The sequence below is a fragment of the Rhinolophus sinicus genome, chromosome X (genome assembly GCF_036562045.2).
Source record: "Rhinolophus sinicus isolate RSC01 chromosome X, ASM3656204v1, whole genome shotgun sequence".
Classification (NCBI taxonomy): domain Eukaryota; kingdom Metazoa; phylum Chordata; class Mammalia; order Chiroptera; family Rhinolophidae; genus Rhinolophus; species Rhinolophus sinicus.
In genome coordinates this window covers 110,650,955-110,667,597 of record NC_133768.1, presented here as the reverse complement: position 1 = coordinate 110,667,597, position 16,643 = coordinate 110,650,955, and the positions used below count along the sequence as shown (strand labels likewise).

At 50.5% G+C, this 16,643-nt stretch overlaps 1 protein-coding gene across 3 annotated transcripts; it reads right to left on the bottom strand.

The window, feature by feature from the left end:
* Window positions 1–532: 532 nt before the first annotated feature.
* ZNF275 (zinc finger protein 275) lies at window positions 533–16,342 on the bottom strand. 3 transcript variants are annotated; one of them, XM_019755163.2, is made up of 4 exons: window positions 16,185–16,342; window positions 7,723–7,831; window positions 6,932–7,028; window positions 533–6,608 (listed from the first exon to the last, which is right to left on the bottom strand). In XM_019755163.2, exon 4 carries the CDS (start codon window positions 6,577–6,579, stop codon window positions 5,452–5,454), a length of 1,128 nt encoding a protein of 375 aa, XP_019610722.1. In that variant the 5' UTR covers window positions 6,580–6,608; window positions 6,932–7,028; window positions 7,723–7,831; window positions 16,185–16,342; the 3' UTR covers window positions 533–5,451. The 3 variants fall into 3 exon arrangements, with proteins under 3 accessions (XP_019610722.1, XP_019610720.1, XP_019610721.1); XM_019755161.2 differs by having other exon boundaries at window positions 7,727–7,831; XM_019755162.2 differs by lacking the exon at window positions 16,185–16,342 and adding an exon at window positions 16,047–16,161 and having other exon boundaries at window positions 7,727–7,831.
* Window positions 16,343–16,643: the final 301 nt, after the last annotated feature.

Sequence of the window (16,643 nt, the reverse complement as noted above, 5' to 3'; positions counted from 1 at the left end):
TCCCTCCTGTTGGGGTACATCATGGCCCACAAAGGGCCCAACCCAAGCACTCCTGGAGCCCACTCTGTGCTTATTCTTCCAGGACCAGGCAGGTGACTCCACAGCTGAGCCCTGAGCCCTGTTTGCAGGTGGGAGGGTCAGGAAGCCCGAGCCCTCTCCTTATTACCTACCTTTATTGAGGCAATGATCATTAGAGGGCCAGCCACTGGCCACTAAGAGGACCGGCCTCCCCACTCCAACCCCCACCCAGCCCAGAGAGGTTGACCAATTCTCAAGTCCCAGGAGCCACTTCTGTCATCCCACACCTGGTTCCTAGGGGAGGAGCTCAGGGTCCAGCCTTGTTTTCTGCTCCCACCTGGAATTCAGAGTTGGGGGACAGAGGATCTCAAACTTCTAGGAAAACCAGCCCTCCCTCATCAGGGTGCCTTCTCTCCCCTCTGGGCCCCAGGAGAGGGCAGAACTCCAGAGCAGGGAGAAAGGCAAGGGAAGAACTGATAAACTAAGCATTGACAAAATAAGTCAAGACGACCAATGCCATTTAACATATATTTATTGAAATCTACTTGATGCAAGGCACTGTGCTAGATCTGGTAGGGGAATCAGACATGAAGGGCCACCCCTGTCTTCTAAGAGCTCACAATCTAATGGGTGGGGGAGGGTGGGGAGGGCGAAGCTCTAGTGCAAGGCTGATTATAGTAAGTGCCATAAAACAGACAAGTTAAGGAGACTGGGAGGAAGAAGAGTGCCAGCAACCAAAATATGAACTGGGGCGGGACACAGCTACTGTTCTCAGATATGTAAATAACATTGGAGGCCAAATTTCAAGAGACCATTTCTACTTTTGAAAGTAAACACCCAAACGGATGCAATGACAATGATCAGAATGCAAGTATACAGAGTAATAGGGAAGTTATCAATTCCTCATGTGCTGGATTTGCTGGAAGTAGGGACACACTTCCAAAATCAAGAATATGCTGGATGGGGAACTTCACGCGTGTCATGGTACAAATCTTAGGTCAGTCCAGGAATGATACCCAGACAGAAAAGCATCGGTCACATTCACTGACACTAGAAGGCATAGACTGTTTGCCCAACTTAGAAAAGAGAATCTAGTACCGCATTTAAACAGGTGTTTACAACAGTCAGGTGGGACTTGGGCCAGAAACTTGGGCCAGGTAGAACACGAGGAAAGCCAGCCATGTGATGCTTCTCAGGAAGCGGCCGAATGATAAAATGCAATTGGCTCTTGACAGATTGCAAAAAACAGAGACCCTCTCAAGCTGGCTCAAGTCAAGAAAGTCTATGGTGGGGACACGAGTGGATGAATGAGAATGAGGGCAGTCGTCAGATGACAATCCAAGAGCATAACGAGGCCAGGCCTTCCTCGGGGTGCTGGGATTGAGGCAGCTCTGGGGCGCCTGCAGGAACCATAGATCTTCAAGCCAGTGCTGCCCAAGTCCTCTAAATACCGTGTGGCTCCCTCTGTCTTCCAACGCCAACTAGAAACTTCTTAGTTTCCTTGTTCGCAGAACCTGAAAGACCCGGCCCATCATCTCTAGCCAGTTCTGGGGACTGGTTGCTGCCCTTGAGTCCGGTAGTCAGTGCTGGTTTAATTAATGTGGCCTAGAAGTGGGGGTGGGGGGTTACATGGCACACAACAGGGCCGAAGCCAGGGGCACTCGGAATGCAACACCACGTGAGAAAGATGCCCCCTGTGATTGGGTGGGTTCATTCTGGAAATGTGAGAGTGGGTATGGCACAACTAATCAACACAGTTAATCTCAAGCAGCAAAACGGTAAACAATTATTCTTTTGAAAATTTCAGCAAGTATTCAAAACTTGCATAAAAGCAATGGAGGGTTTCTTTCAGAATATAAGAAAAAGATATACTTCTAATGAGAGCCGGCATTCTATGTAACCTAACTGCTCTTCATTTCCCTTGCAAAAGGAATCCGTGTGATTAGAAAGAAAAATGAAATGAGGTAGATACACGAATGCATAGACAAGCACACACGACAGAAAGCTTGATCACATTTTGCATCTGACATAGCAGTATACCTAGAGAATCCCAGGAAATCCACCCCCAAGTTACCAGAGGCAAAAATGGAACTTGGCGCAACTACAGGAAACACGTGAAAGCCACAGACTGCTTGCATTTGGAGAGAGCATGGACTTCACCTGCAAACACAGTGACGGACAAGACGCGGTCTTTAGTGTTAACTCTGGAAAAGGGTTGGAGAGAAAATGACAGAACTGAGAATGGACAAAAGTAAAGGAGGGTGTCACAGAATGCCAGGACACCATGTCCCGGCTGGGGGAAACGGAGTAGTAGCAACAATGCTAAGTTCCGAGTTAATACTGCATCTGGATCCTTCATAAAACCTGACAAATGCCTAGTGAATGGGCAAGAAATGGCAGAGTACTTGCAGGTATAGGTGCCAGACTTGCCCAACCGTGGACGTCACTATTCCTTACCCAAATGACACTTGTATCAAACACGTCATAACAGCTTGAAAAGAGAAAACTGCTGAGAGAAAGAAGTAGTGATCTCAGACACAGATTCACAACTACTGCAAGAACTGAAGCCCACAGAGCAAAAGGAATCGCTATGTAACAAGTGCTGTCAGCGGCTCTCCAGCCTGGGGCTCAGGGTGGAGATGTCGCAGAGAGCCACTGGTGTGGCCTAGGGGGCCATTCCAGAGTACCTTCTGGCTAAGGTCAGAGAGGTCACTATGGTAACCTGCTTCCCAGAATTGGGGGCTTCTGGGAAGTGCTGGCCCAGCCGTGGTGGGCCCATCAGAAGGGCACACTTCCTCTCCAGGCCCTCTAGTGCCCCCCTACCCCTGGGCACAGCTGCTGGGGAGTCACACCATAGCCCTAGTGTGGCCACTTTCTACCTGCGGGCTCTGCAGGAGGGTCCAGGCTTCTGGCCAGCAATTGCTGCTGTTCCTCCTGGGGGAGGGTGCTGGAAGTGACAGCCCAGCCCCAGGATAACTAGCTTCTATTTCTATGCCACATGGGCCGTCAGAAGGGCATCATTGCCCTCCAAACCCTTGTTTTATTGCCCCTCCTGGGCACAGCTGCTGTAAGTCACAGCCCAGGCCTGGTGTGGCCAGCTTCTATCACCATGACACGCAGGCTATCAGAGGGGCACAGTTCTCCGAGCCTTTGTTCTGTTGCCCCTCTTAGGTGTGGCTGCAGGAGGTGACGTCAGAACACGTGGGTGAATTTCCCCTAGTTGCCAAAAGTGGAAGCCACCAAACCAACCTCTTTCTTGTTCCAGAGTCACTCGCTAAGAGGAGGATGTGATTCACGTGACAGCATCGTCAGGTGAGTCTTCTTGTGTTTGAGATGTCTCTTGGGTGGATCTGCTGTTCAGGCACTGAATCCACGCCAGGCATGGCCAAGGCTCCCAGGAGCTCAAAGGATGGCTGGCTGCTGGCAAGCCCAAGTGTGGACCACCCCATTAATGTAGGTGAGGCCCAGCCCTGCTGCTGCTGGCGAGGAGCAGTCAGTGTTCTGGCCAATCTGTGATGGAAGTTTCTCTCGCGTGCCTGAGTGGCCAGGTTAGATAGTCAAGTACTGCCCACAGACATGCAGAGTCTGCAACTTGGATGAGGAGTGAGCCTGCTTCTCCGGCCCATTCCCATCCAGCCTGCCCACCTGGCACATTCACCTTCTGGTGGGGCAGGGCTTTCAACGTTTCACTTGTAATTAAAATTCTAGAAGAAAATGTCATATCTAACTACTGAAGCAATGAAAGTGTACGATTGAACGGACAACAATGAATGCTTGGATTCATAAAAATCAAAAGCTTGCATAACAAAAATGTAGTAAAAGTGCTACAAAGAGCAAAGCAATAAAATTGGAAAAGAGATCGTCACAATCGATATAGAAAGAACTGCTGTATAAAGTCAATATATCCAAAGGTAACTTGATAACTGGTCAAAGGAGATGAACGTACCATTTGCATGCAAGAAAACGGAAACAGTATTTAAGTCATCGCATGAGAGAAAGATGATGAGACTAGGAGTCAGAAGGCCTGGGTCCACCCCCAGTTCTGGTACTAATGAGCCATAGAATGACAGCAATAACTACGACGGTGACAGCAGGTACCCTTCACTGAGTGTCCTTCTGTGCCAGGCGTGGCGTCGCAGTCCTCACCATAACCTTAGGAGGTAGTCCTGTGTTCACCCCCGTTTTATAGAGCCGGAAACGGAGGGCTGGAGAAGTACCATCTAGGTCTCTTATGAGGAGAGGCAATCATTCCCCAAACGGAGGCGTCACCTTGAGTCCTTGAGATGTCTCTGTTGCTATGGAAATGCTCTCTCAACTCCTTTATTTTGAACGAAGTAGTGCTGCTGAGGACTAGACCCATTAGCCCGAAACAAACCCCAATTAATGCTAGTTTTGGATATGTATGAGAGTCACCAGATTGAATTGGTTTCAGAAAAAAGGATGAAAAAACAAAACAAAACACACACACAAAAAGAACCCACCAATAATAATAACCTTAGGAGTATGACCTCACAATGACAAGTTTTTGATGCTTAAAAGGCTTTTAAAGGTCATTTGAAAAAGAAACACCTGAAGTGGTTATGTTGTAGAGCTACAGGACACATTAAAAAAACAACTGTACCAAAGTTACGTGAACACGAACGTATGGCTTGGGAAGAAATTTCTAGTGAGAGCTTTGTGCAGGGATTGTCACAGTGCTACATGGCACACAGCTCGGATGGGGAGAAGGCATTAGATGATCTTTGAAACTGAGGACTCAAAAGGGGCTCCCAGGTTGGTGAAGACGGTGAGGTCAGAAATGCACGAGAGGAGTTAGAACAAAATAATCTCCTGGAACGGAAGATGGGGAGAAGGGAGTATTTTCTAAATTAATATATTATTCTATATAATATGTGATTTACAGTATGTATGTATAACTAAATTAATAAATTAAATATTATAACACATTTGCGTATTCTATTTACATCCCTAAAAATTTATCAATTCAAGTAGGCCAAAAGATTTTGGGGCAATCTCTTCGGGAAAGTCGGGCTCACATTATATTGACGCCATCATTGACCAGCTCTGTGTCTCAGTTTCCCTGAGGTGGGAGGTTGGAGGGGAGGACCGACAAGCCCTCTCTTTACCCCCCCACATCCGGGTTTGTTCTCTCATTCTCAGATTCAAGACCTGCAGATTTAACTATCTCGAAGGTACTTTATGCCCATTAAACTAGCCAAAATCAATTAAAATGGAAAAAGCTACTCTCGAGAGGCAAAATGGGAAACGTACACTTATAAATTGCTGGTGGCAGTATAAATTGGTTTCAACATTTCTGACAATAAAATATATAAGCGCTACAAAACTGTTCATCTCCTTTGACTCTGCCATCCCACTCCAGGGCCCCAGGCTCCTGGAGGAACCCGATGACAGCTGAGGGGCTGCGGGCCTCATCTACTCATGGTGGGTTGGCTGATGCTTCTGCAGCGCTGACCGCCTCTTGAACACGCGGCCACATTCACTGCACTCACAGCGTCTTGCTCCACTGTGGGTCCTCCGATGGCGACTCAGGCCTGAGCTCCGCCGGAAGGCCTTCCCACACTTGTCACACTCATAGGGTTTCAGTCCGCTGTGGATCCGCCGGTGTTTAATGAGATCAGAGGGCCCCCGGAAGGCCTTGCCGCAGTCGCCGCACACGTAGGGCCGCTCCCCGGTGTGGATCCGCTGGTGCTCCAGGAGGCTGGAGCTCTGCCGGAAGGCCTTCCCGCACTGGCCGCACTCGTACGGCTTCTCGCCTGTGTGGATCCGCCGATGCTTAGTGAGCTCGGAGCTCCTGCGGAACAGCTTGCCACAGTGGGGACACCCATAGGGCTTGGCCCCACTGTGGATGCGCTGGTGCTCGGCCAAGCCATTAACCCCTCGGAAGGACTTACCACAGTCGTCACAGTCGAAGGGCAGGTGGCCAGTGTGCATTCGCTGGTGCTTGAGAAGTTCCTGGCGATCCAGGAAATCCCTGCTACACGCCTTGCAGGCAAAGGGCTTTTCCAAGATGTGAAGCTTCTGATGGTGAAAGAGGTGGGTGTTCACCTTGAAGGACCGCCCACATTCTTCACAGTCAAAAGGTTTCTCTCGGCTGTGGACGCGCAGGTGTTGGCTGAGGCCTGCGTTCTTCTTAAACCTCTTCCCACACTCCTCACACTCGAAAGGTTTTGCCTCCTTCTCCATTTGCTCCCTCTTCTCCATGGCATCATCCACAGCCCGACTTGGGCCAGGCCGGGGCTCTGCAGCCACATGGCTCTTCCGGTGCTCATTGAACTCCAAGATCCCCCTAAAGATCTTCCCACAATCGCCACACTCCCAGCTCTTCACCTCACTGTGAATTCTTTGGTGCTGCACAAGGAGGACCTTAAGCCGAAAGGCATCCCCACACTCTTTACAGGCAAAGTGATGTTCTATGGGCAGATTCTGGGGGCTCCCTCCCCTCCCCTCAGAGTCCCCATTCTGTTTGACCTCAGGGCTGGGCTCACTGGACCTCGGAGAACTCGTGGATGCCATCTCCTGGGGCTGGGCCTCTTCACCCATCGTCTGGTGTTGGGTCAGCAAGATGTTTTCTGAAATGAGAACCACAAAACACTGCAGTCTGCAGAGGAAGGAAGGAAGCTATGCTATCTCGTCAAGAATTGCTTTCCTCCTGAGACAGCTGCTGAGCACCGGGCCTGGAGGCTACCAGGCCAGGACAGCTGGGACCCATCCCACTGGAAGCAAGGACCATAGAGGGAAGGAGCAGAAGGGCCCAATTGCTGGACACTCTACAAAAGTGGTTGGGAAGAGGTCTCCCCTTCTGCCTGAGGGGCAGCCACACCCTCTCGCGAAAGGCTCAGCTGGGCCTCCCCCATGATTTCCTCCCACTTCTTTAGGATTCCTTTTCACTTACCAGAATATTTAGCTCGATTCGTGTTAAGGGTTTGACACTAACAGCACGTGTCTTTGCACCAGGTGAGAGACCAAAGGAGAATTCCAAACAGGAACTCCTGCTCATGGAAAAGGCAACGGGTTATGGCGGGCAGTCAGAGATGACGTCAGAATAGTACAGGAAGAGGGCAGGGCCTTCAAAGGAGAACCCCTCAATATCCAAAGACTGGGTTGGCTGTGACCTTAGTAAGTCATGCATCCAATTCAAATCCCTTTCCCAAGGGCCGGCTCCTTCCAGGGGCTGGATGAGGCAGGCTCTGGGCCCACCTGGGCGGAGCGTCAGGTGGTCGTCCTGAGGAGCTGACCCTCCCTTTCTCCCGATCCACCCCCTCAGGGCCCACACACTGAACTTCACGCTCTTGCACAACCTCACACTCAACCCCAGCAGTCTAAGAATACTCCCCACCTCACACGCACAGCCCGATGGTGCACAGGAGCTTGCTGTTGTCAATCTCTTCTCAGCAGTAAACTCAGCAGTAAATATGGCCATGCAATTTCCACCACTCAGGTTAAAAAGCATTCTAAATTAGAGTGGCCAGTTTGTTCTCATTTGTTTCCCAAGAAAAGACCAAGGGGGCTTCTTTCCATGCCATTAGGAGTTAGTGGGTGGGGGGGCTGCAACTTTGAGATGTCGGGTGTGGCAGCCCCTTTGTATTTCCTTGCAGCCCCCATCACTGGGGAGCACAGCCGCCTCACCCCACTCCTGCTGCATAGGACCACGAAGCTGGTGAAAGGGCTAGGAGGTGCCCTTACTCACAGAAGTCACGTTCCCGTAACACGCCAGTGTCCTCTGCTCAGTGTCCAGCCTCGATCACTCCCTTTTTGTGAGTCACTATGCCAAGTCATCAAATGTCAGTGAATCCTGAAAGAATTAAAAGGGATAACCAATTCTTCCATCCATTCTAGACCGACACAGAGGCAATGCCAGTAATACCAGGGACATGACGCGAGGGTCTGGAGTGGGTGTGCCTTGCTAACATGGAACTCTAACCACAGGTGTCAAGAAGTCCTGGGAAGAGAACCGGACCAAGTGCCAGGAGACCTGGGCCATGGCCCTGGTCTCCCACTGTCTTCCCAAGGGACCTCCACTTAATCACTTTCCTGGATTGAAACTCAGTTCCCCCAGCAGCATGATGCGGATGACAAGCCCAGCAGGCATCCACTCCTAGGCAGAATCTAGGCAGAGAAGTGGAGGGAAGGACGGAGGGAGGAATGAAGGGAGGGAAGACAGCAGCTGGGGCTCAGGCCCTACCTTGTGTCATACTGGGGCAAGAGGTGAGGCTAAGGCCAGAATTTGGGAGCAATGACAGATCCTCAAGCCAGGCAGAGGGAAGCACAGCTCATCTTCCATCTGGGCCTCCAGCAACTCAAGAGGGCCGGTCAGGACCTGGTTTCCCAGGACTCAATCCTGGGGAAGGGAAAGACCCTGTGGGGGAGGGGCACAGGAGGAGGAAAGTGAAAAGAGCCCTGAGTGACAGCAGCCCTGCCTCTGGGTCCCCTGGGATGAGACTGGCCATTTCCTTTTCCCCGGTTTTATATCTTGTTGAGCCTTCTCTTGCACAGCAGCTGAATGACAAGCCAGAGCCTAAGTGTGCCTAAGAAAACATACCCGAACAGCAGAGAAAGTGGGCTGGCAAAGAATGAATACAGGCAGGTCAGAGGGAGCCTTGACAAGACAAATGAATGTTAGTTCCTTCGGGCACAGCCGGGAGAAGACGGAGTGCTGATGGCAGGGAGATTGGCTCTCCGAGACAGGCCGGCCACAGGCCTCCTAGCAGCCAGCGTGAAGAGATCAGTGCTCACTCACTGCCCGGGAAGGAAGCGTTCCCAAAATAATATTGGGAGAAATAATTAGGAAGTCAGAGATTCTTTCCAAATTTGTAAGAGCAACAAAAACTGAAATCGGGCCACTAGAGGGAAGAGAGGCAACCAAGGGCAGGAGCCAGGGTTTTCTGACCAGCAGCAAGGCCATTTAAAGGTCACATCCCATCTCACGGAAACTATCTGCCAGGTGACAATGAGACAGCTGCAGACAAGAACATCTCTGTGGGGGCGGCCGGATGGCTCAGTTGGTTAGAGCGCGAGCTCTCAACAACAAGGTTGCCGGTTCAATACCCACATGGGATGGTGGGCTGCACCCCCTGCAACTAAACACTGAAAATGGCGATTGGACTTGGAGCTGAGCTGGAGCCCTCCACAACTAGACTGAAGGACAACGACTTGGAACGGATGGGCCCTGGGGAAACACACTGTTCCCCAATATTCCCCGATCAAATTTATTTTAAAAATTTACTTTATTAAAAAAACAAACATTTCTGTGATACATTCAACAAAAGGAAAAGTCAAAAAAAAGTTGGAAAAAGAAGCCTCAAAGATCTTCAAACACTAAGTTGTTAAATAAAAGGTCTGAGCTATATGTGTACGTTACCTTTTTCTTCCAGATTGCGAAATGTGTGAAATACTGTCAGATCCTACCAGACGTGTGTGCACACCCTGCCTCCCACTTCAGTGAGTTCAAAGAACCAGGAGCACAGTTTCTGTTCTGATGTCAGGTCAATTCAATTCATAATTAAATGAAAAGGAAAAGGAAGCATTTTTACACCCGTGCAAGGAGTGCAAAACTCAGATATTCCAGCAGGAAAAACTTTTCCATACAATTAGATGCTATGTTAAAAGGATGGATGGAGGCTGCCACTTCTGGCTATGATGGAGTCACAAGGGCAAGCAATGTGAAAACTGGACAAAATCGATGTGAAACAATGGTTTTAAAGGCATCGGACAGCAGGCAGGGCAGGATCAGATCCTCCAGAGAAGAGAAACAACCAAGGTGAGCTTTATCATTGCCTCAGTTCTCTGTCTGGAGGCAATTTCCAGACTGAGAGTGTTCGGGAGGGGAACCCAAACAGAGCTTGGGGGCTTCATCAAGACACAGACCAGCGTTCAAGGCAGCTGGAAGTTCCAAAGCAGAATTCCAGAAAGGAGGGAGCTATGCAGAACAATGAGCTTAAAAACAAACAAACAAACACACACAAAAATCTCCATAAGGCTCCCTTTGAGTCTTATTCTGACTACTAAGCCATGCATGCATAGAGTGAAACCCCAAAAGACTGGGAAAAGCATGGCCAGGAAGCTGTAAGCCAAACAATTCCCAAGACACGTAAAGGTAGAGAACTGTCCAGGGTCCAACCGACCAGAAGAGTCCCCTGTGATCACCTGGGGGGCATTCAGTAAATAAACAAAGGAAAAAGAACAGATGTGCCAGACAGAAACAAACAGCAAGATGGTAAATTTAAATCCAGCCATATGGATAATTAAGTTAAATGCAAATGGACCCAACGCTCCCATTAATAATCCCCAAGTCATAAAAAGAGGGAGAGAGGAAATAACGAGTGTGGCTCAGAGCGCTGGAGACCTTACTGAAGTCTTAGGACTCAGAGCAGGAAGAAAACTGGAGAGCTTGGGTACGAAATCAACAGGTGGCAGAAAAGCAATAAAAAACACACAACATAAAATAAATCAAAATCAACACGTGGCCAATACAGGATGACACGTAGCAGATTACAAGATTGTGCATCCTTCACAAAAGACACAGAGAGTAACTGTGAAAAAATCCAACGAGGGTAGGGGAAGCGGGGAGAAGGCTAAGTATTTGTCTTTTCGGAGGAAAAAAAAAGGAAGAAACGGAGAGTGACTCGTAGCTAACATGAGCACAGCTATACGGCAATGTGTGCCACACTGGGGGCGGAGCCCGTGTCTAGAATGGTCTGCTTTGTTTCTGTAACGTGTGAAGTTTTAGTCACCAAGCTGCATTTCTTTGATAAGCAGAGAGAAGAACAATTTTCAAAGATGTGGGTAGACTTTGGATCAGCATGCAAGAGGGCAGGGCTGAGGCAGGCCAAGGAGACAACAGGGAATGGCCCTCGAAGCTGGGCAACATCCACGTGGGCAAGGCAGGCACAGGGAGAAAGGCTAGCAGGAATCCGAGGTTGTGACTTCCTGGGCTCGTCCCCCACACTATCAGTGCCACGGACAGGTGTGAACAGACCTCCTTTTTCCCCAATGTCCACAGAAGCTCCATTCCGATCTTTAACCGGCTGCCCAGCAGCCTAGCCCTCTGTGTCCCACTGTCACCTAGGCAGGGCCCTCTCTGAGCAGTTGGATTCTCCTGGCATTTGATGTCTGGTTTGATGATGGCTTCCAATACAAAACGAACTGTTCATAGATTACTTATACGGTTTATTTTTAAAAATTTACTTGCAATTGACATGGAAGTTTTGCTGTCAAGCGGCATGGGGCAGTACACCTTGCACTCACCTTCTGGGAAAGATGGTCTGTTATAAACCTTGTCTCACTGCCGTCAGGCCAGAGACTTAAGGCCTTAAGTCCCTACAAGGCTCTGGACCAGCCCACCAAGCCCATATTCTGCACCTCAAATCTCAGTCATTCCTTCCAGACACTCGGACCTTCATTCTTCCTAGCTATGCCAAGGAGACACCACTCAGGGCCTCTGAACCTGACATACGTGGCTTCTTCTAAGAATCTGGGCGTCACTCAAGTGTCACCTCCCCAAAACGTCTTCACTCTCCAGTCTCATCCAGGTTTACTCATAACACTGTCCACTACCTAAAACTTATCTTCTGAAATTGCTTGTTTTCATGTGACTCTCCCCAGGAGAAATCCCACCTCCCAGAGGACAGGGGCCTTCTCTTTCTTGGTCACCCTGATCCCCAACCCTGCAGCAGCTCCTGGCACCGAGTGGGCATGCAATAAACTGAGGGAGAGGGGCGTGTTAAGTGGAGCTGACTTCCATTTACAGAACACCCAGTATGGGCTTGGCACTGCTTCTCCCTTCACTTAATTTAATTATCACAACCTGTATTACTACGCCTCCACTTTATAGAGAAGGAAGTCATGGATCCGAGAGGTTAAGTAACTTGCCCAAAGTCCAGCTCCCAAGATTCGTGCCTTTTCAAACCATACCAGAGAGAAATAATATGAAACCCTCTAACACCAGAGGACAGGCAGTCATGGAGCATCCCCACAGCCTAACGGATACACATACCATTTTCTCTCTCCCTCACTCTGTCCTTCCAAGCCATCCACATTTAATTGAGGAAATCTTCCTGAAGTGTTCCATTTAATTGAGTGGATCCCACTGAAGTGTTTTTACTTAATTGGCCTGATTAACTGTTGAAATCCTGGAGTCACAACCCCCCAGTGAATCATTCATTATCCCTTCCTGGGTAGCAACAGGAGTGGCCCTTCCTATACCAGGCTTGCCCAGGGGACTTCATGGGAGCGCACTTCAGATCGCCACCCACAGCAATAGAGCCCACGGACACACAGAGATCATTTAGAAGGTGCTCATAAAAACAGGAGGGAAAACCTGAGCCCTGATTTCATAAAAGGAAGGCAAACTGCATAATTAACCAAGCGTATCGGGTAAAAGTTTTAGGAGAAGCAAAGAAAGATCATTAAAAAAGATAATACACATTAACCCCGCTGCAGTTAAAAATAAAATTATCATCAATCCCAGAGACAATCTGATCATTTAGAAGACATGTTGCACAACTGTTCTACTTTAAAATGGTGGAACTAATCTGGAAAAAAAGCTGGATGCTGTGACCAAAGTGACAAAAACAGGTGTCCGCTGCCTTCCAAAAGTGAACCTTGGGGGAGCAAGGTCAAAGCAATTCCAGGCAGAATATGAAAATCACTGTAGTGCAACCAACGGATACAGAGGGTGAGGCTGGCCTTCAACATAAGTCACTGTGGAAAAGCATGCCCCGAATCTCATCAGGTGTGCTCCTATACCCAGCCGGGAAATGGAAATTTGGACAAAGACATGGGAAAACAAATCTCTGCCTCTTACTATAAATAACATCTTCCTTCTTTACGTGAGATGTAAAGTGTGGTCTAATGACTACACGCTCTCAGAGCTCTCAGCAAAGGCCCTGTCAAGGCTGACTCCAGAGTCCACCCTAAACCTAGTCAAGTGCCATGGCCACTGTAGGTGTTTCATGAACACAGGGAATCTGAAAAACCATGCTTCCTAAAACACAAGAGCTCACGGAACAAATGTTCCTGATAGTACTTTAGATGGCAATGTAACATTTAACCAACTCATTCACATTGAATTTTCCGTAGGGAATCGGGAACATTGAAAGAACCACAATAACCATTCCACTTTGATCAGAAAGTCAGAGTCGAATTCAATGGAGACAAAAATCAACCTGTGTCATAAAAAAGTCAAGAATTAGGTGTCTTCTGGTGACCTCTGAGCTGAGAACACCTTCTCAGGGTGTCTGGCTACTAGTAAAGACTGCTCTGGAGCCTAAAAGATCCGTGTTTGACCGATTCTGTGGCACAAATAGCAAATAGCCAAAGAACCTCCTTGGCAGTTGGGGCAGGAGACAGGCAGCAAGGGCACCCAAACTAGATCAATCTGGCAGCTTCCAAGGGGTGCCAGAAACACCTGGACTCCCTGGAGTATCTAGATAAGGACCTGTAACAGCATATCCTCAGACCCATGAAGACAACAGGTGGCTCATGGTGTTCAGTTTGGTTCTGGGGCAAAGCAAAAATGCCCTGAGGGGGTATTTTTACAGGGCACACAAGAGACCTCTCTCTTCAGCATCTAATTCAGATGGGTGCTTTCAGCTCCCTCTCGCATCCAAATGATCATCTGGATCCCCAATTCTCCTTGCTGGATATTTGTTTTCCCTTGGGTCGTGTTGCTTAGACTGAGAAAACTGTCTCTGGGCAAAGATGGTTCGGTGACACTGGCACATATGAAAATATAGCCACTTCCACAACGGAAACAATACTTCCCACCATCTTGTATCTCCACCGCTGGGGCCTTCTAACAGTATGGCCAGCTTTAAGGCCTGCAGCTATGGTCTGTAAACACTTACCCAAAAGGGCACACAGGGATAGCTCCTCGTGGTTTGGAACAATTCTGATTCTGAGCCATCAGTCAAGCCCACCTGTTGTACTGAAATAATTCAGGGGGACAGAAGCAGACCTGGGAACATGTCGTTTTGGGTCGTGAGTGGTCAACCAAAGGACAGGCTGACACTGAACACACCCTACACGATCTAGATCCTCTCCCCTTCCAGGCAAAGCCAGGACACTAAGCTGAGCCAGGCTTGGCCTTCACATGCTCTCTACCTGTTGGGCCAGGACGTGGTCCTGAAGGCCCCATTTGGGCGCACCCTGTACTGTGCAAATGCAATGCTGCTAGAAGTGGCAGAATCCTAAAGGGCCAAAAGAGAGGGTGTTTCAACCAGGAAAGTCTGTTTCTCTCGGGATGTTTGTGTCTGTGTGTGTCTTTTTCTGTGTGTGTGGGTGGGAGGCATCTGTCTCCATCTTCCCCAGTTTTCTTCTCTTACTCTGCCTGGGCACCTGCCCCTCTCTGTTTAGGTTTCCATTTTCTTTCCCTTCTATAAAAAGCCAGAAGGTGGACCAGAAGGAGATTTTATAGTGTCTGTTGTACTTAATTAAGGAAAGGTTTATGTTCCCATTTCCCCAAGAAGGTGCGTGGCATCTTAGTAAAAACAAAAATAAACTCTAAGTGTAGGTCATACTGCCCTGGAGATGAAAGATTCTAAATGGGGGTGGGGGTGCTATGTAAATCCCAAGGGACCCTGGGCCATTTGGGGAACCCAGGCAGGTTAGGGCCAGCGCTGAGATCACTGGGTTAGAACCCTGGTTGGGGTTTGCTAAGAACTCAAGGGACACAGTAGCAGGTATGGGTGGGACCAAGGGAGCCCACATTTCCAACCAGCACTTGGCCCCCCTTAGCACTGGGCCATCTAGAATCTGGAAGCTTCCTTGTCTCCGCTCAGCAGACAGTATTCCAGCCCATGAGCCTACTGAGTGGGATCCCACTGTGCTGTCAGACTTCTAGCAAGAGAATTCACACTTTCTAGTGATTTTCCCAAGGGTCTCTCACCCAAAGAAGGCTGGAAATCACTGCTTAATAGGAGTCGAAATAGAGATCCAGGGAAGTTTTTGGGGAATGGACTGGACTGTGCCAGGCACAGTGGAAGCTGCTTCTACTTAAGGCCCAATGGGGGAAGAGAGGGTGGGGGTTGGGGTGAGGCAGCATTAGTGCCCAGAGGGGGTGCTGTTCTAGCAATCCCATCTGAAATCCTTTGGTAAAGGAAAATGTCGGGTCTGTGGCTGAAGTAGTATTTCACTGACCAAGGACACTGGAGGGGGCCGGTGGCTGGGCTAGGCAAACGCTGGCTGGAGGGTGTCAGTTGAAACAGGGTGGGACCTCCGGGAAGAGGGCCAGGATTTTGGGGTGGTGGTGATTGAAAGGGACCATGGGCTTTGGGCGGCAGGCTAGAGTGTGTGGGGGAGGATGGAAAAAGACATGTAATTAATCACCCAAATATAGACTAAAGGAGGCAGCAAAGGAGTTTGGCGGGGGGCTGGAGCAGGAGATGATGGCCCCCAGAAGGGTGACAGAAAAAGCCCTGTTCAGACCTGAGGGCTTTGAGCTCCTCTTCACCCAGCAAGGGCTGCCCCTCCCCCTCCCTCACGCCGCTTGAGCTCTAGCGCCCCCATCCTCCCCGCCAAGCTGAGGATCGACCCCCACCCAAAAGGAAAGGAGGGACTCCACTAGAAGGGACCGTCCCCAGCTAACTCACCCAGCGCCCCTAACTGTGGCTCAGCCCCTCCCCCAGAGTGGGGAGAAGCCCTTTAAAAAACCAAACCAACGCCCCCTCCCCATCGGCCTCCATTACGCTTGGGGCAGCGGTTCCCTGCTTCCCACACTGACCCGTTCCCACCCCTTAGCGTCTTCCAAAAATCCGCGTAGGCTTCGACACGTCCGCGATTCCCGCCCCTGACCGCCGCCCCCCACCCGCCGTGGGAAGGCCTTCGGGCCTCCTCGTATCCGCCATCCGGGCGCGACCCGTTTCCCCCTCCGGCTAGCCCAGAGACGCCCCCCTTAAAAGGCTTGACCGTTCCCCCCCCCCCCCGTCCATCGCACACTCTCCGAAACACCCCAACCCCACACACTCTCCCGGGTCATCCCTCTGCGATCCTCCCGAGGCCCAAAGAATCACCTCGGCCCCTGCACATTCACCCCGCGGTCCGCGCACTGTCCCGGGCTTCTAGGACATCTTCTCGCGGCCCAAATGACCATCCGTCTCTACACACCCTCCCGCGCTCCGCGCACATCTTCCCGTGGCCCGCACGCTCACCTCAGCCTGGAGGCGGCCTACGCTAGACCGAGCAGCGCTGGCACGACCCAGGCAGGCTCGGCGTGGCAGGAAGCGCCACGGAGCCGCCCGCACTCGGCTGAGCCCAGCAGCCCCTCAGCGCGTTTCCGGAGCCGCGGGCGCCGCTGGGGGTAGTGAGGGAGAGAGGCCCCGCCCCATCCCGACCCCGCCCGGCCTGCCGGTCCTGATTGGACCGGCGAGGGGGCGGGCCGGGAGGGGGCGGGACTTGAGGCCCGGGGGAGGGTCGGGCCAGAGCCTCAGGGAGTCACGCGCGTGGCCAAAGCCTGGGTGGAGGAATGAATGAATGAACGAGCCGACCAGCCCACGAAAAAAGGAATGAAAGAATGTAAAGGACCCCTACTCCTTGGGCTCCTTCTGGAAGGGGGTGAGGGCGGGGAGACAAGAAAGGCAGGAGAGGTAGATCAAAGTCAGCCCCCACTG

Bases quoted from the DNA above. Each gene is read 5' to 3' on its own strand.
- ZNF275 (XM_019755163.2), bottom strand. From the start codon at position 6,579: ATGGGTGAAGAGGCCCAGCCCCAGGAGATGGCATCCACGAGTTCTCCG.